The sequence below is a fragment of the Cyanistes caeruleus genome, chromosome 3, assembly GCF_971803275.1.
Source record: "Cyanistes caeruleus chromosome 3, bCyaCae1.hap1.1, whole genome shotgun sequence".
NCBI classification, from domain to species: domain Eukaryota; kingdom Metazoa; phylum Chordata; class Aves; order Passeriformes; family Paridae; genus Cyanistes; species Cyanistes caeruleus.
Window position 1 is genome coordinate 93,698,640 of NC_141703.1, and position 23,155 is coordinate 93,721,794.

Genomic DNA, 23,155 nt, shown 5'->3' on the forward strand with positions numbered 1-23,155 from the left:
CCCCCGATTTCTAGGAACGCGCGAGCTCCGCCCCCCCCCCGCTCGCGCTCGCGCTCGCCCCCGGGCGGCGGCGTGAGCCGCGGCCCCGCCCCTCTCCACCTTCCCGCCCTGCGCGCGCGCACCGCGTGTCGTCACGCGCGTGCGACGGGAGGGGCGGGGGGAACGTGAGGGCAGGGTCACGTGGGCGGAGGGGGGGGGTGGCGGCCGAAGGAGCGCCTTGCCGAGGGCGGGCAGCCCCTGTCCGTCTGTCCGCCCGTCCGTCCGATCGCCGCAATGCAGAACGTCATCAACACGGTGAAGGGGAAGGCCCTGGAGGTGGCCGAGTACCTCACACCCGTGCTCAAGGTGCCGGTCCTGCGCGGGAGCCGGGATGGGGAGGAGGGACATCCATGGCCGCCCCCGCCTGCGGGCGCAATCCCCTGCCCGAGCCCCGGGAGCCGCTCCGCTTGCCCGGGAGCCAGCTGTCGGTGTTCTTGTCGGCCGGGCCCGAGGAGCTGCGTGGCTGCGGGTCTCGAAGGGCGCGGTGCTGGGCGTGCCGGCACAGCCATCGGCCCTCATCCCGCACCGCGCCGGAGGGGATGGGGGAACCCCAGCTGGCGCTCCTATCCCACTGGGAGGGGGGAACAGCGACCTGGGAGGAGCGGGCCTTTCGAAGAACAGATGTTGCTGCTCCTGCTTTTCAAGGAATGACTTAAATGTGTTGCCGTTTACTGTTAAAGTCACGAAACTTTTACCTGGTTGTGTGTCCAGGAATTGAAATACGAACGTACAGACAGGCTTGAGCCTGGTTTCAGGAATTGCGTTGCAATTGTTATTTTGTGTGAACGGCAACTTTTTCTGTTGACATAAAAAAAACCAAACCAAAACAACAAAATTAGCCACACCTTCATTATGCGAGCATGTTTTACATAGCACAACTTACTCTTGGCTCAGAATTACAGTATTAATACAAGCCTCTGTGCACCAAAGTAGCTGAGAATAGCAGAAATGAGCCATTGGGTCATTATAAGGGTAGGCAGTGCATCTGTTAGAGTTCCTGTTACTGCATATTTAGATACAAACAAATTATGGTTTTCTGCAGTTGTTAGACTACATCCCATTATCTGACTCTTACTTGCAAACAAATTTATTTAAACACCAGCTTTATATATGAGTGCTTAACTTGGCAGCAGTTTTTTCCTGATTTTGATAGTTCTGCATGCTTTTGACAAAACACTTGTTTATGACTGCAGTCTCTCTGCCTGTGGCTTTGTGGTTTGACCTTATATGTGCTTTGCACCCTGCAGCTTACATCTCTGGGCAGATAGCAGTGACAATCAATTATTAATTGAACTTGTCCCTCTGTGGTATGTGGGATGCTTTTGTCTGGATAGTGGACCTTCCTAGAATTGCCCACCAATGTGAAATGTATGGATTGCAGTGAAGCTGTGGCATGGGAAGGTAAAGTGAGTTGTTTAGGATAGTACAGTTGTTGCACAGCTGGTGGTAATAGTGGATGAATTAACGTGTCCGGATGGATTATTGGGAGGAGGCAGGAGTAGAACCTTCCAGAAATGGAAGGTGTTGATATTATGTGTATATGTTCCCTTTACATGGGAAGTAAATACTCCAACTTCTTAACTTTTGAAAGAAACTAGACCTGTGTCTCTCACAATCAAAGAATTTACTTAGATGGAGGAATGAACTATTTACCCTCAGGGAAGAGAGGATGGATATTTTATGTGCTTTCTTTCTGTAATTCCAAAGACGCAAGTTTGTGCATGTTCCCTACTGTTTATGGTTCATTTTGAGGGAAACCAGTTAGTTGTCTCCACTGTGGTGTTGCACAATGTGTTACTGAGGATTCTGGTTTCATAGCAGTTCAAATTACTTTGATTTCAGTCATGTAGCATATAATGATGTTGGAATGTTTGTACAGCTGCTGTTTTCCCTATCTTTATCTTTTTCTTAAGTGTATCTTTCTTAGAACTGAGGCAGAAGGGCAGTACCATATGAAATAGGTGTGCTCCTTTCATTTTCTCCAGTACAGGTGATAGCACATATTGGGGGAAGGAACAAGAATAACTGAGTTTAGCTGGGGTTGCTTTTCTTAAATATTTTCTGACTGATTGACTACAGTGAAGTTGTGGCTGGAAGCAAAGTATTTTCAGTTGATGCTTTTAGTCTTTATAGGAAAAAAAATAAGTTCCTTAGGGCAAGTAGTCAGCTATGCCACGGTTGATATTGTATTCTTTCTCAAAAGGCAGTTTTGGATAGCTCTAATACTGAGGAACCATAGGATACCTTGGTACTTGAGACTTTTCTGAGGAAACAAACAAGCCGAAGTCAAAACGTATACACTTATTCTAGATTTGAATATGATACAAGTCATGTTATTCTTAAGCTTCATAAATGTTGCCTTTAATGCCAAAGTACTCAATTTCTCCATGCAGAATAAGTCTGGTGTTTGCTTGCCATCCATTCTTTCATCCACAAAACTCACTATGACAATATCCAAAAACTGAAGTAGTTTCCATGAGGTGCATGATGAAGGTGCAGAAATGGGCATTAAAAGAAAGTGTATTGCTAAGACTTTGTATTTAACTTTTTCTCCCCCAGAGAAAAGTTGTTTTGGTCTTTCATTCATGACTTTTCTCAACTGCAAACCCTCATGTTGTTGTGTTGCAGTGCTGTTCAATGCCTAGAACTCTGGAGTCCTTGACAGTTAGAATCACTGATTCCAGCTGATTTTCTGTTTCTTACTGCCAGACGTAATACTGAGTGCCAGTCATCTTTTCTTCATTATTGCTATAATTGACAGTAGCAAAAAATTATTTTGCATAGGTGATCATTTCTCGTAATACATCATATTTTGCAACAAGTAATTTTGGGGAGCCTTACTTCCTTATTTTCTAATGTAAGATGCCAGTAGTTGTGGCAGAGGTTGCCTCCAGGTTGATTCTTGGACCTCTGGACAGAACTAGTTGCAAAATGAAAGTAAAGATGTTTGTCTTTACTATAAAATGGAGTGTATTGATTTGTCAGCAGTTCTCAACATTTCTAAACTATTTTTTTTCTTGCAGGAGTCCAAGTTTAAAGAAACTGGAGTGATTACACCTGAAGAAGTAAGTATTTAGAAACTTAAATTTATTTTGAAAGTAATGATGCATTTTTTTTAATGCAAAATGACCATGTTAAACAGATCATGTTTTTGCCAATTACTGCTTCTTGGAACAATTTCCATGAAGTGAAATTTCTAAGTGGCCTTTTTTACTCTACAGGTTGAAGTAGATCAACATAATTTTTCTTGAGATGGCATTAGGCATCTGAATGTGAGATGCTTCTTTCCTTTATTATGCTGTGAAAAGGTTGTAGAGAAGCTGGGTCAATAGCTCAGTTTGTCATGGGGGTTCAGGACTGAAGCAGGAATGTATTGATTTTTAAAGTCTTTCCTCTGAGGAGCTCAAAGGGGAGCTTTTATCTTTAGAACAGTCTTTGCTTACCTCTGTTTTGGTTTCTTCCAAGGCTCTGTGAAGATCAGTCCGTATATTTGTCCACACCATGTGTCCAATTATAATTATTTTTTTCCTCTTCTTCTCTATAGGCTGCTTTAGGCTGGTTGTATTTTGGATTGCTGCCAAGCAGTTGTATTTTTTTAAGAACTCCAGTGCAAAGAGTAACAAACAGGATTTTTTTTCTGAAACAGTTAGAACAGTGACTGTGTTGAGCTATTTTAATTTCCTCATTACACTTTTTCTCAAATTAAAGTGCTACTGATCTGTAAATACTTTGTCTTTACAGAGGTCTAATGAAACAAGACCTCACCTCTTGACCTAGTGTCAAGACTGTTAGGTAGAATGAAAGAAAAATGAAACAATAAAAAAAACGTAAAGATGAGATGGAAAAAAATAGAACAAATGATGACTGATGCAGGTAGATAATGTGGACAGAAGTATTTTTCCTAATACTGTTGTCTGTATTTTTCTACTGTGTTGTCTGGCAAGCAAGAACTCACTCTTCCTCTCTGACACAGAAATACCACACAGAAAACAGGCTTAACAACATGGTGTTCTCCTGTTTTGATAACCGTGTGTGTGTATAAATATTCATATATGTTAAACAGTAATACATGATCTTTATTGTATATAAACTAGAATAACAGAGAAAGTCTAGACAAATGTTCTACCAGTACCTAATCCCTTCATGATTTATGGAAGAAGAATTTGCAGAAGTACTGTAAAAAAAGGCACCTTCTATAGAGCATAGCAAGAACCACACTGTATTACATTACACAGTTTGCAGCACTTAAACACCACTGGGAATGTGAATAGTCTGTGTTCTCTGTGTCAAGTGAGATACTGCTGGGATGAATAAATTTGATCCTTCAAAACAGTAGTCAAGGGAACCGGTTATATAGCGAGATTTTTTGGTAAATTTAGATGTAGCTGGAGAGTAGATCTGCTGATTGTCCCTTTGACAGTCTTTTAACAAGAATAGTTGTTAAAGAAGAATAATGGCACTAGGGTGTTGCCTTTGAAAGAATTTGGATTTCTTGGGTAATTTAAGATGTATTTTTAGTCTGCGACACTAACCAGTGTATAGATTTTTGTGGGATTCCTATGGCTGGCCTCTGAGGATGAATAAATTAAGACTAAAGATGACTCATTAATCAAACTCAACACCTACTCTCTCTTTTCACTTATCTGTGTACTTGATTTAATCTCAAAAAATACTCGCCTGCCATGAGTTCTTACTAGTTAATACCTCCAAAAGATGACACCTGTTTTAATTATGTATGTAAATACAGGGAAATTGTTAAAATCGTTCTCTTCAGGACTAGAAATAAGATGTCCTAAAATTAATCTCCTTCCACTTTCCAGTACTGATTCAGATACAAGGTAGCATCAGTACTTGAGAAGTAGAAAGTGAAACGAGCTAGATAATTTTGCTCCCTAAGGTAAAAAAAATGTAGATGAAATTTCAAATGCTGTTTTAGGGCTATGTATCTGTTAGACCCACAAACTACACTGTTTTTCATCTTTAGTAATATATTTCAACACTGCTGTCACAGAGTCCCACTTCCTTGAACAGAGAATTTTAAATAATTCTGGAGTTTCACTTGTGTTTACTATATAAGAGATAATGAGTTTTAAAATTTCCCTGTATTTTGGGAGAGTTTGCAGGGTTTTTTAAAAAGGATTCAGTTTTGCTAGAGGCTTCTGTTGAAAATAGGTGAAAGGGAAGCACTTTTGCAGAGATTAAGCCTGTTAATCCATGTTCAGTGCGCACTGTGGTGCTTTCTGCTGCGCTGATCCGCCTCCCTTTGGAGGACGTGGTGAGGAAATGGCTGTGACCCTCTGCAAGCCTGTTATGTCACACTGCAGCAGCTTCTGGGCAGCTGAGGGGGGTGCTGTTATAAAGTGGCACTTCAAGACGAGAAAGCACCTGTAGCAATAGCTGTGCACTTTATATTCCAAAGGGACTGCTGCAAAGCCCACAGAAATCACTTGAGTGCGTGCTTGCCTTCGTCAATTTATGTGTGCAAAAACAAGCCCAGAGGGTTAGACTTCTGCTGCGGGAATTTTGAGTCTGTGTGCAAGTCTAGCGTGACCTTGCTGGCAAGTTTAACATGACAGTATCACTTTGAAATAGTAATGCAATTTTATAAAAATCTTCATCTTTGATACTAAGAACAAGCAGAGTGAATATTTTTAAAAGCTATTTCTTCAGAACAAAGTTACCTGTAAGATTTTTAGTGTACTAAGGAAGTCGTAATCCATTTTCAGGTAACATCAGTGATCAACTATTATAGTGATGTCCATTATATAAAATCTTTGTTGCAGTTCTCTGATTCAGTGGATTGATGGTCTTGTTTTTCTTACTGCAAAATTGTTTTGAACAAGGAAAGAGAATTAAACATATTTTTTTTACATTGAGATCTTTGTAAAAGTTTGAACAGTGGCAAATTAAAATAATTTCTTTATTACAAAGTAAACAGTCCAAAGTAAAAGGTCCAGATCATTTTTTGGTTCTTACTAGACTGGTAGGTAGTATCACAGCTTTTGAAACACTGAATTTGCTATGGTGCTTCGTAAGCATTTTGGGTTAAGTTGGTTTAATCTTAGCATTTTTGTGGTTAGATGAGAAATGGGGTTAAACTAAAGCATCAAGCTGATTGAAACATTTGTTAGTTACACAATTAATTGATCAAAGGAATGTGGAACTGAAATACTAATGCTGAGAAAAAACTGGAGATTGTTTCCTTTGGCCAGATTTAACAGTAATATTTTTTCCCTGCCTTAACAGTTTGTTGCAGCTGGAGATCACTTAGTTCACCACTGTCCTACTTGGCAATGGTAAGTAAAATTAAAAGAATTGTAGAAAGCTAGCACTCCTACCTGTGCTTTGGTGTGTTTTCACTGGATTTAGCCATACAGTTGTCTCATTTCAGAGCAGTAAGTGGACTTTTCAAGTAAAAGTTTTATGATGGCTCTATATTTAAGTCAGGCAGGGTTTACTAATTGCTATATAGGAGTAGTTGAGATGAAGATTTGCTTGGGAATTTTTTGTTTGTTTTAAGGTTTTAGGGGAAATAATCTGTTACATACTCTGAATGCTTTTAGTGCTTAGCTGCAGTAGCAGCATGTCTCCCTGAGTTTGTCTTGGTGATGGAAGAAGCAAAGGCCATGTGCAACTGGAATTGCTAGGCAGCTGTAAATGGTGTATTTTGACAAGTATTTGTTAATAAATGTATTCAAGTTAGCCCACAGCAGTTCACTTTGTGCAGTGATTGCTCTTGGAAATCCCCTCTGTTTCTGTACAGTAAGAGTCCAAATAAAGTATTTGCTTATGTTTTACTGGTGTCTTGTGTTATGAAACTAATGTGCTCCTAAATGAGTATCATCTCTGTAGTTGGTGTCATCAGGGTCTTGGCTCTGTACTGGGCCTCGAATTGCTGAAGGAAAAATTACTGTGTTTGAATCATTGTTTCCCTTGCCCTTTGCCACCTCCTTCAGAAAAACATGATGTTGAGTCTGGCAGCAGTTTGGAATGGGCTATTTAGAGTGTTACTCTTATTTCAAACCAAAAACCACTAAAGGTGAAGGTAAATGCTTGAGTAATGTGAAATTAAAGGTACTTAAGCACTAGTGACTTTCATATTATTATAAATTTATATATATTATTTTATATATTATATATTATTTATATTTTTTATGTATTTATAGAGGTCTATTTCTTGATTTTCTGGATTTGCTTTCTTCAGACATTTGCTACTTTCCTGTTGCTGATCCTAGAAAATGTTATATAGAATAGATTATCCTGTCAACCCATCTTTGCTTGGCCATCTCAAGGTGAAAGTAGTTTTTGAGGCATGAAATGGCTTTGATCTCGGAACAGTTAGGGGTGGCTGAAGTTTCTAACACCATACCAAATGTATGTAGGGAAGAATAAAGTCATAGCAAGCCAATTCTGAGAATAGGTCAAGAGGATTATATAAAATGTTCCTGACACAACGTGAAAATAGAAGGGTTCTTTTGTTTGCAGGTTATCAAATTCTCAAATGGTGCACTTCATTTTACAGGGCTTCAGGAGAAGAACTAAAAGTCAAAGCTTATCTGCCAACAGACAAACAGTTTTTGGTAACTAAAAATGGTAAGGCTGAAATTTAAATATAAGTGTTCTTAGAATTGAATGGTTGACTGCGCTGTCAGCTCTACTGATTGCCTGTACTGGTAGGGGAAGGAAATACCTCACACTTTGGATGCTCTGGCTTTGCAGTATTAAAGAAGTTTTTCCTGCACTCCTGAATTCTTTTTCTTAGACCACTTTATAGTAGAGATTTATACAAGACATACAGCTTGCATTGATGGAGTATAAATGAACTTTAAACATTACTAACCTCTTTGTCTGTCTTTGCTTCAATTGATGTTCAGTGTCTAAAACAAAAATATGTTTATTTTCCTCTTTCCTTTGAAAACTCAGGCTATTAAAGTGTTCTCAAAATATTTTTCATAGTGGCACTGATACTTCTAATCCAAGTATGTAGTTAATGTCAATATCTTTGTCAATTAGAATTATATAAATACAATCTTGAATGATTTTTTTATCAGCTTCACAGTTGTGTTTATATAATACATGCGGTGACTACCTTTTTAATGGATAAGAAGGATAGCATTTTGGCACAACTATGAGGAAATCCAAAATGTGGATTGATATGATACAAAATCCACATTTTGTATCAAAATGTGTCAAAGCTATTCGATGAAGCATAAAAAAGCCTGAGGAGATTTTTGCCTGCGGAAGGCTGTATTATGTGCTTGGATTTTCCTTGCTGGCTTTTGGAGTCTTGCAGTGCACTATCATGTGAAAATTACTACAGTAGCGTTGGACATTTTCCTGAGATGGGCCTCATGGTTTGATGGCCAGCTGATCTGTTTTGTTTCTTTTCCTGCCACTGCTGTGGTTCTTCATTGCTTTCATCCTTCTTGATCACATTCCAAAACAATGTTTCCTGCTGCTGTTGTCACATTGGCCTCCCACCTGAGTAAAAGTTGTGGGCTGTAGTTGAGACTGGGAGCCATCCTACAGACCTCTTTTTTGGAAGTCTTTGGATGACTTCACTTTGACTTTCACACCCCTTTCATCCCTTTCTGAAAGGTTAAAGAGCAGTTTTCAAATGCTGCATTTTGTGCAGCAGATTTGTTTTTCTTCACATTAACAGAAAAGGAAGGAACATTTTGTACAAGGAGCATAGTCCTTGTTTTACACTATTGGAAAATGCCTGCTTGGCCTTAATCAGATATTCAGTCTTTCTTTGACTATTTTCTGAAAACATTATCTGAATCTGTTTGAATGGCTCTGTAACGCATATGACAGAAGTTATGCTCAATATCACGTGAATTCTGACCTTCTAAACTTCTAGATGTTAAGTTATAATTAAACATACCTAATGTATTGCATAAATAGCCATTGCAAACTTTCAGCATATTCTAAGTTTTAAAGCCAAGGGAGTTTGGAAAACTGATGAAAATCCAGGCAAAGCTGTCCTTAGTTATTTACCAATGTGAAGAAAACTTAGAGGTTCTCTCCAGTTGTTAGCAAATGAGAAATTAATTCTTTTCTAATCCTTAAGAAATTGGATGAAACTGCTCTAATACTTAACAGAAAGATGAACTTCTAAGGCTACTGCAATCATTTAATTTTATTTCATTTACATGAAATAAAATATCTGGTACAGCACATCAACATATTTTTGTAGGTTCATCCATTTGCACTTGAAATACAGTTGTAGGATTCCTTACATAGGGATATGAAAGATTGCCACATTGTAGAAGGCCTTGTAGGAAAATACCATGCCCCAGTCTGGTTTTATATAAGAATAACTAACTGTATTCTTTTTGTTTTGCCATTTTTTTGTAGTTCCGTGCTATAAAAGGTGTAAGCAGATGGAGTACTCAGATGAGCAGGAAGCAATTATAGAAGAAGATGATGGTGATGGGGGATGGGTAGACACTTTTCACAATGCAGGTATTCAAGGTCTTCCTTCAGGCTTTGCATTTGGTTATCTGATTTTCAGTTTCCACTCTTAGAAAGTAAAAGCTTTCTTACATACATGTCTGTGTACCAAAATGTAATCTGAAGGAAATAAGTAACATTATCAGCTATCCACCCGATTGGTACCTGATGTTCAGCTGTGCAGCTGTAAATGCTCCTTTTCAGAGATGATGGCAATTATTTCATTATTCTCTTCCTAAAGTTCTAGGAAGTTATTTTAAAATATGAGCTGTGTAGTGACTCATTCCTTAGTAAGGAAATCCTGTGAAGAGGATGTTGGTTTAAATTGTGGATGCTGTACTGAAAAGAAAGATGTTAAGAGATGAGTGTGTGAGATGATTCTTTTTTACAATATGCCCTTTAATGAGCTTGTGTTTATAAAGAAGGCTAAAAAATACTGCTTTATGTGAATCTATCTCATTGGCTTTTCTAGCACAGTGTCTTGTAAATACTTCTGGTTTTTTTCTAATTGGCAATCATACTAGTTTTAATCTGTTTCTTGATGTTCTATCATGTGTTAATACAACTCTGTCCTTCAATGATGTTTTCTCCACCATTTCTAAAAGCACTTCTTTCAGTTTTTACTTTCTTCAGTGTAAATTTTTTTTGCTGTAACGTAGAGAAAGTTCTCTGAATAGTTTGCCAGCATGGGGAGAAAAAGGGTTGGACATGATGCCTTTTTTTTTGTAGACTGGCAATTCTTATAGACATCATAGTTTTTAATCGAATGCTCCCACACCAAAGAAATAATTTGGAATAGCTTTGTCATGTCCTTGAATTGAGTGTGCAGTATCCATCCCTGCTGTGAATAGACTCCTCTGCCAGGTTTTTCCTTTGAGAGTTGACTGGCTTGGGCACCATACAGTACAGCACACCTGCAACACCCTGACTAAACCTTGCCAGGTCTCTAAACACTGTCAGATGAGATAAAATCAAGAGTTAATCAGATAAATGTACCCTGTCAAAGCGGAATCTTGGCACATATCCCAAATGGTACTGTGTGAGAACTGCAGTAAAACTGGAAAGCTAATGGGCAGAAACTCAAGACTATGATTTGGGGTGGTTTTATACTCCCACTTCCCCTCAGCTAAAAGCATTAAGTGCTTTGCTACATTTTGCTTTGTCATTGCTTTCAGGAAGCTCAGAAATACTCATAAATTCTTGCCTTTTTCATGGAGCTGAGTTTCATTATTGTGATGTGAGTGCCTGTCCTGAACTCACTTTTATGCAAAAATACCTTAAAATAGAAGTCCAGATTTGCAGAGTTCCATCACAGACTTTTTAAGACATGGCACATCTCTGCTGTAAGTATGGTTTGCTTAGGGATGTCCAGCACTAGCATTTTTCACCAATATAAGAAAAATGATACAAATAATACAAATACCAAATGAACAGCCTCTCATATATTGAGGTTGTTGTGAGATGTGACTTGGAAGGATGAGACGCTGCTTTCTGAAATGCTTGCAAACTCTTTCTATGCTGTTCTCTAACCAAGAACTGAGTTTTTTTTAACACAAACTTCTTGTTCAATTTGCAGGTATAATGGGTGCAACAGAAGCAGTTAAGGAGATCACACTAGACAGTAAGGTATTTGTTTCTAAATTTTTCTGCTGCTTTGTTACAGACCTGAAGGTAATAGTAGTTTTACCAGTGACAATCAAGTACTCCCTGTGAAAGATTAAATTATACTTTGTCACTAATTGTTTTGCAGATGTACATTGATCCTTGGAGCCTGTGATATGAGTCTAAGCATGTGCATCTCCTTATTGCTGTGTTTACTGAGCCATTTGTCTTTTGGAAATGTCTTTAGCCAGTGTGCTTCTGTGCCAGGCTTCTACAAAGTGAAAATGAAATTCTCTTTAAAGTGATGCCACATGTTTGTGTTCCAAGACATTAGTGTTTGGAAATCCAGTGTAAAGAAATTTTTATATGGAAAAGTAACGTGGGAATGTGAAGTAATTATTTGTGATATTCAACTACAGCAAGCAGGCTTTTAACACATTGGTCCAATTTGACAGGTTTTGCTCTTCAGTTTAGAACTTTACCTGTTTAAATGTATATATGTTATGAAGTCCTCAGTTTCTGCAAGAATCACTTCAGGAGGAGAAAAGGCTGAAACTTAGATCCTCAGGAAGTACTTGAAATGCAAATGTATTGGCTAGCAGGTTTAAGAAACATGGAAGAAGTCACAGGGACACAAAATGCTTTTCAAGATGAATCTGTAAGGGAAGTACTGTCTGGGTGCTCTGAGAGTTTAAATCATCCAAGAAGCTTTGGATTCTAAAAATTAGGGGGAAAGAAAATGGGCTGCCCCATGCTGCTGCATAATTATAAAAAAGCTCAAAATGCTATTGATTTGATGAACTGTGGAGTGCAGGTATTCCAAATGACTTTGCTGAATATAGTAAAAATACTGCTTTTTTACAAGTTGGTAGCATGAGGGTGGAAGAAATACTCAAGGAATAACTAAAGTTGAGCACTTTTTCTGCAGAAGTCTTGCAGAATGTTACTGTGATTCATAACTGCTGTTGTGTGTTTTGCATTGAATTTAATTTCTATAGTATGTAGAAAAATTTGCTTGCTTGCAGGTCCAATCCAGGACAGTTCTTTCCTGCTGATGTTCTGTTTGACAATGCACTTTGTAACTTAGTTTCTTATTGGTTTGGGCTTTTTAAATGAAAAATCAGCCACCTGATGCTCAGAGCCATTTCTAACTGTAGTAGTTATTTGGAGTATTCTCCTAAAATCTTTATGAAATCTCTGTAAACTGAGACATTTACTTTCTGAGTTTCATTGGAGTTATCCATTGGCTTGTAATGCTGTGCAAGGCCCAAAAGTCAAACTGTGGGCTTGGGCTGTATTTGTTTCTGTTGGACTATGTTTCCTTGGAGAATTATATCAAACTGTAATGCCTTTTGTGACTCTTGTGTTTTATAACAATTATGGAACTGGGCTCATAGTGTGTGAAACTGAGTGACACTTTTAGTTATACAGAGTTTTATGCAGTCCCACAAAGAAAAGGGGGTTGGACTCAATCATCCTTATGGGTCCCTTGCTTGAAATATTTTATGATGACTGCTGCACAGAGTTGGCTGTGGGTTAGAACTTAAAAAATCTTAACTTACATGTTTAGTCATTGCTGTTTAATCATTGCCTTTCATTTGAGATAGGTGGATCTTTCGATTGTTTAACACCACGGTCGCTTTTCTTTGTTTAGTAATTAAATCATTCCATGATTGCAAAGTCAAAGGAAAACTTTTTTAATGGGGTTTTAATGTTATACTAGGACTTTGAAACTAGGATGAGTTATTAAGCAAATATTTGAGTTCAGTGTAGTCCTTCTTAATATTTCAGAAATTATCTTTCTGGATCACTGAATGTGTTGACAGGAGGTAACATCTTAAATTTTTTGGGGCTGTTAGGCAATGCAGTTGCAACAATCATTAAAGCAGTATTTTCAATTTAACTTCTAAAGGATAATATAAAAATACCAGAGTGTTCAGCATCTTGTGAAGATGATGATGAGGAAGATGAAGGAGAAGCTGCAGACATGGAAGGTATTTCTTTAAATTTGGTAGACATATTTTATTTCAGGTCTTTAACTAAAGCAGTACACTCTAAAACACCACTCATTCTTTGCAAAGAATTCATGCTGAAAAATTTCAGTAGGCCTGTGCTCTTTAGTGTCTTTTGTATGGCTTTATTGATGCATGTTTACTCTAACTTGTGTGCCAAAAACCTGAGTGAATGTTAGTGACTGGAAAATTGTGTAGCAGAACAGATCTAAGAAAGTATAAATTAGGGATTTAGCACAGCTTCCTTCCAGCTTCATACCTACACTTAAACTCAATCTGCCTATAGAAAATCACTGAAGTATTGCTCCTCACCTACTTACTGTAGTCATGGTCAAATTTGTCTTTAAAAAGGGATAGGCTGGTTTGGGGATTGGGAAGTTTACCTGAATAATACTTTTTTAGGTAAATGTAGATTTTTTTTAAAGTAGTTGTTTATGAATGGCAAATATAATGACTGGCTACAAGCTGAACACAGAATTTTATGGGTCTTCTTTTCAGAGTATGAAGAAAGTGGGCTATTGGAGACAGATGATGTGAGTGAACAGTTCTCTATCTTGTTACAATATAAGCACAAGCAAAGTAAAACTACTGATAACAAATGGCTGAAATAACAAGCTTATGAGTAGCAGGGTTACTGAGCTTGGATTCCTATGGATTTGTCTCCTGCCAATCTGCTGTACTAACTTGAACCCTTGGATCCTCAGAGAATTTGCCCACAGAAATTTTCCTTGGTTTTGCTAATCCTTTTTGCTCTGCTTGTACACACAGCTCTGTATTCATGAGAAGTTAAAAAATGCAGTGGTGGTTCTTGGGGCTTGCACAGGGAGCATGAGTGGCCTGTAGGTTCAGTAGATTACACCAATCCATCAGACTTTTATAAGGGAAAACAGAAGGCCTCATTATTTGTGGTACTAAGCCAAGGTCTTCATAACCTTGCGCAAACTGAGACCTTTGTCATCTGGATTTCATTGGAATTGTCTGTTATTTGTGAAAGAAGGTAGGGGATGTAACAACATAGCTGTTCCTTCCTTAAGAAATTGGACCTTTTTTGAAAAGTAAAAAAACCCACCAAAAATAAAACAAAAAATACTTGTTGGGGGAGAAACTGATACTTCTAATTTAGAAATAAAAACAAACCATGTGTTAGGGGGTTTTTTGTGCCCACTTAAGAACATAATTAAAAGTTTTACAGTTTTACATAACTACTTAGGATGGGAAAAGAGGGAACCCAAGCAAGACTATGCTAATCTGTTATTTTTACCTTGAACCAGGCAACACTTGACACAAGACAGATTGTAGAAGCTAACAAAACTAAAGTTGATGTTGGAGGGGAAGATGCTATTCTACAGACTAGAACCTATGACCTCTACATCACTTATGACAAATATTACCAAACTCCAAGGCTCTGGTTATTTGGATATGATGAGGTATATCTATGTTGGGTTTTTTTTCTGCCTCTTTGAAATTAGACTCACTGTGTCAAATAGAAAGGTTATTTTGTTGCTTATTCACAATAGAAATTTAAAGGAAAAAATGGAATTAAGGAATTAAGGAATATTGGCTTGTAGGCAGGACTTTTACTGTACTTGCAACAAGTTGGAACAATTTCACTGAAAACTGCACATAAGTGAGCGCATTCTGAAGGAAGCCACTGGTATTTTTGTTAGCACTGTAGAATTGGTAATTACCCCAGTAAACTCAATCAAGTAAGCAGGTATGTGTTTTCATCATCTGCAGAAGAAAAAGAATATATAAATAGTTCTTCCCTTTAATTACCAAGTTTTGTGAGTTAAAGTTGGGTAGGGCCCACTGTTCAAATACTGAGGTGGGAACCTAGTTGGTTGTCAAATAAATTGATTTCACCACTCAAAGGAAAATCTGTGCAGTACTATTTCTATGCCATGTGGATTGTAACACACTCAGTTCTTTCACTGTACCTTCATTACTTTTATATTTTAGATGCCTGTAATTTTTGGGGCATCATCTTTTACTGATGTTAGAAAGGAGCAAGATTCTTTGTCAGTAACGCTTTTGTTCTCGTGTTCCTTGTTCCTCTATAGCAGCGGCAGCCTTTAACAGTAGAGCACATGTATGAAGATATTAGTCAAGATCACGTCAAGAAAACAGTGACCATTGAAAACCATCCTCATCTTCCTCCACCTCCCATGTGCTCAGTTCATCCATGCAGGTAAGTCTTTGTTTCTGGTCTGATAGACACAGATACAAGGCACTTTGCTGCTCTTGTTAAGGATTTTGTTCAGGTTTTCTGGACATATTTCTACAGCTGGCTGTTGTGGTGGTCTGTTGGCTTCTGAGGCAGTATGAAAGGAAGAGATCAGCAATTCTGAGTTCATTCCAGTGCTCTCTGCAGCCAGTGTGTTCTGCAGTTAGCACTGTCTTCTTGGATCAACTTGCTTTTTTAACTCAGCTTCCCTGTGTACTCCAGAAGATGGCAGACTACCAGAACTCGAGGAAATACAAGTTTTATCCTCTTGTCTATTTTTTGGGGAGGGTAGAAGTACAGTGTATACTTTGGCAGCAGAAAAAGCTATTTGAACATTAAACAGCAGTTTCTTATTTTATGTTAACTACCTTGTGCTCCCCTTTAAACTTTACACAGATTAATAGACATCTGTGATTGTCACACCAAAATGTTTGTTGACCACGACTGGAAAACACAGTTGTTTTTATTGGGTATTTTCTGTTCCATTTTCCATGTTTCTCACCCAAGACACAGAGAGCCTGTAGTCCAACTTGCTGCACAGATATTTTTTCTAGGACTTTGAAAGGCACATCTTATCTTAGATGTAGACCCTAACATCCTTTTAGGTGTCTTAGTGTTACAGACCCAGTATCTGAAACAGTGTAATTCCTCTTGACAGTATGAAGTTCCAGGAGATACAAGTTTGAGGTTTTATCTTTTAAGAAAAGATACTCTTCATATGATTGTATAGGTTTAAAAGAAAAAAATCAGGGTTCAGATTTCCCATTTAAGTTTAATTTCCTTTGACTTAAACACTTTGGATATCCATGTGACTAGCTGAGTGTCAAATAATCAGCTGATTGTTGACAAGCTTGTGGTCATTTTCACAGACTCAAAGCATTTTTGCTTCTGATTTAGCATTTATTTGTTCATCTGTCTTTAGAGAAGAGAGCAAGGGAACTTTGCAACAAGTATTTTATAGCTAGTTTTGGTCTTACGAGAATACATATTCATGAGCTTTGTAAATCTGTATCTCATGTTTCTTGCAATTCACAGTTCATTAGCCACTGCAAAATGTTTGTTTTCATCAAGCAGTCAGATGTACACATGGACAGTATTGAGCAGAAAAGCTGTTGTACAGCTGGGAAATAACTTCTTCCACTCTAGTGGTATAGCAGAAAATTTTGGAGTTGTAAAGTTCATTCTTGGTCTTTAAATCATCAGGTTTAAGTCTGCACTAACATGAAAATATCAGTATGGTTGCTCAAGAGTAATACAAGAAGCAGACCTGGGAGAACTGTAAAGCAAATAATAAAGAATAGAACGTAAAACAACATAAGGGCTCTGTTAATCTGTGGGACCCCACCACATGTTGAATACTACAGTACAGCTCTTGTAATCTGTTCTGTAGTCTGTGAGGTGAAGGAAGACTGAAACTGGAAAAGATATGGAGATTTGTCTGGGATAACTGAAGTTATAAAGCTCTTTCCCATAAGAAATTATTTAATAATCTGTGACCCTTAATATTTGAAAAAAGCTGAGCAGGGAGTTGTGATATTGGTGACCTTTACTATGAATGACACAAGAGGTGAAGTAATAGGATTTAAGTTTTCTTCAGCAGTGAAACTGGTGGTATAGAATGCTACTCTGCTGGCATGTTCAAAGCCAGAAAAGATTCATTTCTGCACACACCGCGTAACTAAAATAAATACTTATTTAAGCAATAGTATGTTAATGAAATAAGAATTTGTCAAGGTTATTAAACATGTAGTTACTGGAAGGGTTCAGAATAAGAAAGTCCCTGGATAATTTCCAGCATACTGCTGGACATGAGTAGTGCTTTGGACAGAGCGTTTATGAGGTGTTTGTTCCAGCCTCTTTATTGAGCATGTACTGTAAGATAGTATATATACTTGTACATATATATGTACACACATATACATATATATAGAGAGAGTACATATATATAGGAAGCAGAACAAGGTAGATCTTTGGTTTGATCCAGTAAGGTGTTCTTGTACCTTGTATGAACATATCAGTCTTAAACTCAACTTGCTAGTGACTTGGTTTTATTGTCTGCGGTGTGAAGAATTTTGGACAAAAAATTGATGCAGCTTTTTTGTGCAACTAGTGTTTTTGAAGGAGTGTCAAGTGGGAGGAATGTAGGAGATCTTAGCAGACTGACTGTAAAGATGATTAATAGGAGAAAAGGAGGAAAAAATCCTGAAGCCAAAATTTAATTTACTTTGCATTTGCTGGAAGCCTTGCTAGTAAATGGTTTGGGAAGAAGATCCTGTTGATACAGATTTGGAGGGCACTCTCAGAACAAAGAAAGATGCAGAGGTATTTGGGCATGACAGCCCTCACTGACTAGGTAGAACTGTGGGGTTTATACTGGGCTGTCACTGCAATGTTATCTGCTTAATTTTAGTCATTACTTGGCAGAGGTGTTAGCAGTGCACTGCTAATCTATGAATTTGGGTTGAGTTTCTTCACAGGTGAGAGCCCTGTGGTCATGTTTTCACTTCATCCTCTGAAGCCAGTGAAGTGCCAGTTCCTTTGTTATATAATCTACACTTATGCTTGAAGGAATGGTTTATATCATGAGACGTGCTTCAGCTTTAAACATGAAAGAGATGATTGATAGTGAAGTGAGACAGGTTTGTTCCTAGTCTTAAAATTGGAGGGAACTGTAGCCCTTCTCAAAAAGCAATGTCATGGATCTGCAACTGTGTAACACTGGAAAGTGTTTAAAAGGTAGTGTTGAGGCTCTGAAGAAGCAGGCTAACAGCATCTCTAAAATGGAGGTTTGAAGTATGTTTTCTTACCCTCCAAGGTCAGCTATTCTATTTTTTCAAATTGGTAAGGCTAACAGCTAAGACGGTCTAGGCCTCTGAATAAAAAGTAATAGCCAAACTGTTGCTTTGTTTTTAATTCAGCTACTAGTGTTTAGTTATGTCTGCTGATGTTGCTTCTCATCGTGTTACAGAATTGTGTAATGTAGGATATTTGTATGATTCCAAACATTTCTCTTGCATTGTGAGTATCCTCATGTCAGGCATCAGAGAAAAGAAAGAAACAGCGATTGGATGCCACTGTCAGCTCCTTGAGATGGCTTCTATTTTGAGCAGTTAGTGAAAATTGTTCATCTTACAGCTCTTCTGTAAGTTGTAGTTCTTGTCAGCATTTTTATGGTACTGGAAGGAACATAGTCAACTTCCTCTTTAATTGCTGTAAAGTGCTTTAATCATGATTCTCAGCTTTTTCTGTGGGTGTTATGAAGGGACTATCAAACAAGTTAACTACTAAACACATTTGCAATTAAATCGTAAGTATTTGTACTGATTCCAAGGACTTATTTTTCTCCATTTCAGAATAAATAATGGTAGGCTTCTGAACTCTTTTTACTTCTAATGTACTCTAAATATATGCAGGGAAAAATTTCTAGATAGCAGGATATTTTAGCTTACATTTCTTCAAAAGTTATTTCTTTCCATTGTAGTGTATTTATATATTTTGTGTTAATTCCCCCAAGTTTTCTTACAGGAGAGTGAAAACAGGGAGCAAACCTTACAAAGTTTTTAAAGCACCTGCAAAGCTTTTCATGAGTAACTGTGTGACAACGACAATGACCATTACTCTGTGGCCATTAAAGAATTTGAGGTACCTGAGTAGTTCCTAGAAAACAGAAAAGATCAAATGTCATTAAGATGTATGAAGTTGAGCCAGTATGCTGTTAATGACTTCTGATGGCTGCATGGTGACTTGTATTCTGCGCCAGTAAGAAAAATAATCCACAGCTATGCATAAGGTCAAAACTTAAGTTTTGGCAGGGACCAGGTTCCTACAGAAGCAGCTGGCCTTGGCACCAGTAATGGCATGTGTTTCACAGGGCATCAAGGGGATCCAGAATTGGAATCAGCTCTGAGGGTTAGTTGACTTGCAAAGACCAACAGTAAATGACAAATGCTGACCTTTAATATTTCCCCAGACCTGCATGTTCCTGTTTACAGTGTCTTGGTAACTTTGCAACAGCTTCCTTCCTTGTTTGCAGTCACTGGCAGCAGTTTAACCTCAGAGGTGACTACTAAATGCCAGTTGCTGCGCAGCTGTTTAGATTGACGTACTGGTATCAAGGCATGGTTAAGAAAGTTATGCAAACTCTGCTTCCCACTCATCCTTATTCTCAGTTGGAACTTTGGTTGTTTTGTGTGTTTTAAACTACTCACTCACCTGCAGTGCTGTGTAGATGGATGCCCATAGCCCTGTATTATGTCACTGGTGAAGATCACCTACAGAATCATCTATTTAAAACAAGGTTGAAGTAAAGATAAAAGTAAGATTAATGATACAACTGGGAGTTTGTGTTACAGGTACATAAATAAAACTTAATTTAACACACAGTAGTTCTCCCCTCTGATATGAAATGTTCTTCATCCCTTAGTTTATGGGCTAGAAGAACTGCCTTGAACACAAGAGCATTACTTCCAAATTGTAACTGGTCATTAAAAGATTTGAAGTCTTTATCATTAAGGACATTCCAAACTATAGCAGATAAGGTCCTGAGTGTTCTGTTCTAGTTGGCTGCTCATTGAGCAAGGAGGATTTTAGACTAGGTGATGACCAGTCTCTTCCAGCCCTGGCTATTCAGTAATTTTCTGTTGTATTCCCAGGACCAGCTTTGTACACAAATATTGTGTGGCTCATAATAGGTCTGGGATGTCACTGTTGAGAATGTAAAAGCTTAGTGACCTGAGGAAATGTTTATCCTTCCCTGTAGTGCTTTACAATAACAGAGTTACAAGAAAGAAGAAGCTGTCTTAGAAACTGCTGATTTGCAATAGAACCCAAGTTACCACCAGAGAAAGTTTCCATACCCTAAACCAGTCTTAGAGCAATAGTTATGAATTTATGCAGGGTTGATTTAATCTGACTTTCCTAGGAAACTATGAAATGTTTTAGTGTTTTAAACCTTACAAGTTTCAATTCAGCAAAGGCAGCTGAAAATGCTACAGCAGTTTGTAGACATCATCTTCAAGGCTCATCTGGGAACTTCTGGTGGCTGAATGCTGGTCAGTGTTACCTTCTGGGGACTTTCGTGGAGGCTTTATTGGCATTCAGCAATTGAAAGTTACGCTGCTGTCAAGCAGTGTCCATTCGCTGTCATGGCACTCTGTCTACATTGTAGTGTACAACATTTTCTCTTTCCATGGGAATGTAAGGAGCTGTTAAATAATGTTGCATTCATCACTTAATGTTAATTTTCAGTTACTGTTGCTATTTTGCTTTCTCAGTCAACTGAAAATTTCTTTCTGCTGCTTCTGAAGCTAATGGTCCAAAATTATTTAATTTGCACAAAACCTATTCTTGCTGATGAAGAGGGAGTTGCCTCTTCCTTAAAATATTTTGTTCTGATCTGTTTTTTCAGGCATGCAGAAGTCATGAAGAAAATAATCGAGACTGTTGCAGAAGGTGGGGGAGAACTTGGAGTTCACATGTATCCTTTTTCATTATTACACAGATTCTTGGAGACTTCTTGCAGTGTAAGGTCTGTTACCTCAAGCTGAAACACAGTTGTGTGTAAAAGCAGTGAACAGCTGCTTTGGGTAGCTCTTGCTGGAGTTTTGGGATGAGCTCCTTTAACAGACTCCACTATGTTTTTGGGGGAACATGAGGTGGTGTAAGGCAGAAGCAGTGGGGAAAGCAGGTAGGTTTGAAGGGACAGGACTGAACCCTTGTTAAGGGTGTGAAGGATGTAGCTGTGAGCATGAAACAGAAATAGCAGTGTTGGAAGATGAAACTGGAGGTTCACAGACTCCATCCAGAGTCTAATCACTGCTTTGCAAAGCAGCTTTTTAGATTTTAATCTGAAATTAATTTCTGAAAGGTTAGAGGTCCCACTATTCGCTATTCTGCATGTGGGCAATATCTTGGTAAAACAACATTGCTGACAAAAAGCAATAAAAATCACTTAAAACAACTGTGGACATCAATATCACATGTCTCACAATTGGAATTTTTGTTCAGGAAGCTGAGGGTTAGTTATACTTTGTAATAAATTGATAGTATACTTTCTGACTGGAGCAACCTCCCTAATAAAAGCAAGTATGTCCTTTCAAAATAGTGTTCTTTGCTGCTGTAAGGCAAATAAGCAGGAATTACTGAGGCAGCTGGAGGTCCTGAATCAATAAAATTTTCATTTACTTTATGAGTTGAGACTTGCTTAATTTGTGCAACAAGCAACTAGAACTGAACTGGAAAATAACTTGTCTGTCACAGTTGTTCAAGACTCCTAGTCCTCAGTAGTTGCAAATAGCTTTTTTTTTTCTTTCTTTCTTTTTTTTTAATCACTTAACAAACTGGGGCATTTTTAACATTTCTTTACTTATTTTCATGTGTTGTCTGTTTGTGAAGAAGTGGTCTGTGAGACTATTACATCAAAACAGTTGGGTTTACTTACATCCAGTACCAACTGACTTAAGTCAGTTGAAAGTAGTGATTTCTGTTAATTTCTCAGTTCCCTGCCTGCCTCTTTCCCACATGGACAGAGACTTTAGATTGTAATTATTCAATACACTCCAGACTGCAAATTCAGGCCCAACATGCATTTGAAGGTGATGTATACAAGGGAACTCTTCTCTGCAAAGGCAGGCTGTTCAGCTTGGTAAAGCTAATCTCTGTACTTTCCCTTATGAACAGGCAGGAGCTCTTTCAAAGGATGGCTCAGAATAGGAGCAGATCTCTTTTTTCTGAGCCCCTGAAGCACTGAGGACGGCAGCCTGGTTTCCCTGCAACTACAGGAAGGTAGAAAGGGATTAACCTCTCCAATTCACCTTGGTATTTATTAATAACAAATATTAAGAATGTAAATGGAATTGGTAATGTTTCTCTGGTGTCTGCAAGATACATTGAAAACAACTCCTGGTTTCCTTCATTAACTTATACCAGGAAGGTCTATTTTTGGTCAAGCATCAGAAGTCATTGCTGGAATTCTGCCATATTAATCTCCCAGTCTCCTAACTCTTAAGTAGCTAGGTGTTATTTTCCTATTAGCAACAGATACTGCTGAGCAGACCATTGAATGTGACTTCTGCTTTGTTTTGCAGGATTTCTACCTATTGTACATTTTCCTTAATAATAAACTCAGGTACCTTCTTATTTTCTTGAAATTTGTACAGGCGGTCATTCCAACGATAGAATACGACTACACAAGGCACTTTACGATGTAACTAAAATAAGAGATGTGTTCCTCTAATTATCAAATCTTTTTTTAAATAACCTATCCATGTGACTTATACAACATTATACACAGTTTCTGTAACTAATCTTTTATCAACTTGATGCATTAAAATAAAATGTTCCATTACCAGCCTTTTTAATAAAAATCTCTGTGTGTAATATAAATAAATCACTTTCATTCCAGTACAGATGCTGCACTAAGAGATGGGATTTTTTTCCTCCTTAATTCCTCTAATTTCTTTCCGTGAGATTATTTTTGTGTATGTTGGAAACTGAAATCTGCTTTTGTAGCAGAAGCCTAATAGTTTTGACTTCGTAGCTGATTCCTAAAAATGTGCATTTTTTATTTTTTCCCCTCATATTTAAATTCACTTAAGAGCTTTGTGGAGAGCTTTTTCTCAGCTATGAATGGTTATGTTTCCTATTGACGGAGCAAGGTTTTAAAAGACGAAAAAAATAAGTGGTTGTCTTGTTAGGAAAGTTTGACTACAGCTTAAACAACTGTAACTAACCAGAATTTGAAAGGTGATTTACACTTGAGCAAGACTAGAGATGGAATATTTGGGGAGGCAAGGGAGGAATATTGATGATGTAGTCTGTTTGT

The 23,155-nt window shown here is 38.0% G+C and overlaps 2 protein-coding genes across 3 annotated transcripts in view; both read left to right on the forward strand.

Annotated features, from left to right (window-relative positions):
- The first annotated feature begins 40 nt into the window (after positions 1 to 40).
- On the forward strand, positions 41 to 22,697 carry ATG3 (autophagy related 3). 2 transcript variants are annotated; one of them, XM_023941892.2, is made up of 12 exons: positions 41 to 345; positions 3,063 to 3,104; positions 6,286 to 6,335; positions 7,562 to 7,632; positions 9,400 to 9,507; positions 11,072 to 11,121; positions 13,010 to 13,091; positions 13,608 to 13,642; positions 14,381 to 14,536; positions 15,170 to 15,297; positions 20,741 to 20,809; positions 22,460 to 22,697. In XM_023941892.2, the coding sequence occupies exons 1-12, from the start codon at positions 274 to 276 to the stop codon at positions 22,539 to 22,541; spliced, it is 945 nt and encodes a 314-aa protein (XP_023797660.1). In that variant the 5' UTR covers positions 41 to 273; the 3' UTR covers positions 22,542 to 22,697. The 2 variants fall into 2 exon arrangements, with proteins under 2 accessions (XP_023797660.1, XP_086739118.1); XM_086882992.1 differs by lacking the exon at positions 14,381 to 14,536 and having other exon boundaries at positions 80 to 345.
- The window catches only part of F5 (coagulation factor V), a 41,860-nt gene continuing 40,716 nt past the window's right edge, over positions 22,012 to 23,155 (forward strand). The window contains exon 1 of the mRNA XM_086882980.1: positions 22,012 to 22,116. The gene's annotated coding sequence lies outside the window, so the exon portion shown is untranslated. The remainder of the gene's footprint in view (positions 22,117 to 23,155) is intronic.

Coding starts and splice junctions, on each gene's coding strand:
- ATG3 (XM_023941892.2), top strand. CDS start 274: ATGCAGAACGTCATCAACACGGTGAAGGGGAAGGCCCTGGAGGTGGCC. Junction 346..3,062: donor ACCTCACACCCGTGCTCAAG/GTGCCGGTCCTG, acceptor TTTTTCTTGCAG/GAGTCCAAGTTTAAAGAAAC. Junction 14,537..15,169: donor GGTTATTTGGATATGATGAG/GTATATCTATGT, acceptor GTTCCTCTATAG/CAGCGGCAGCCTTTAACAGT.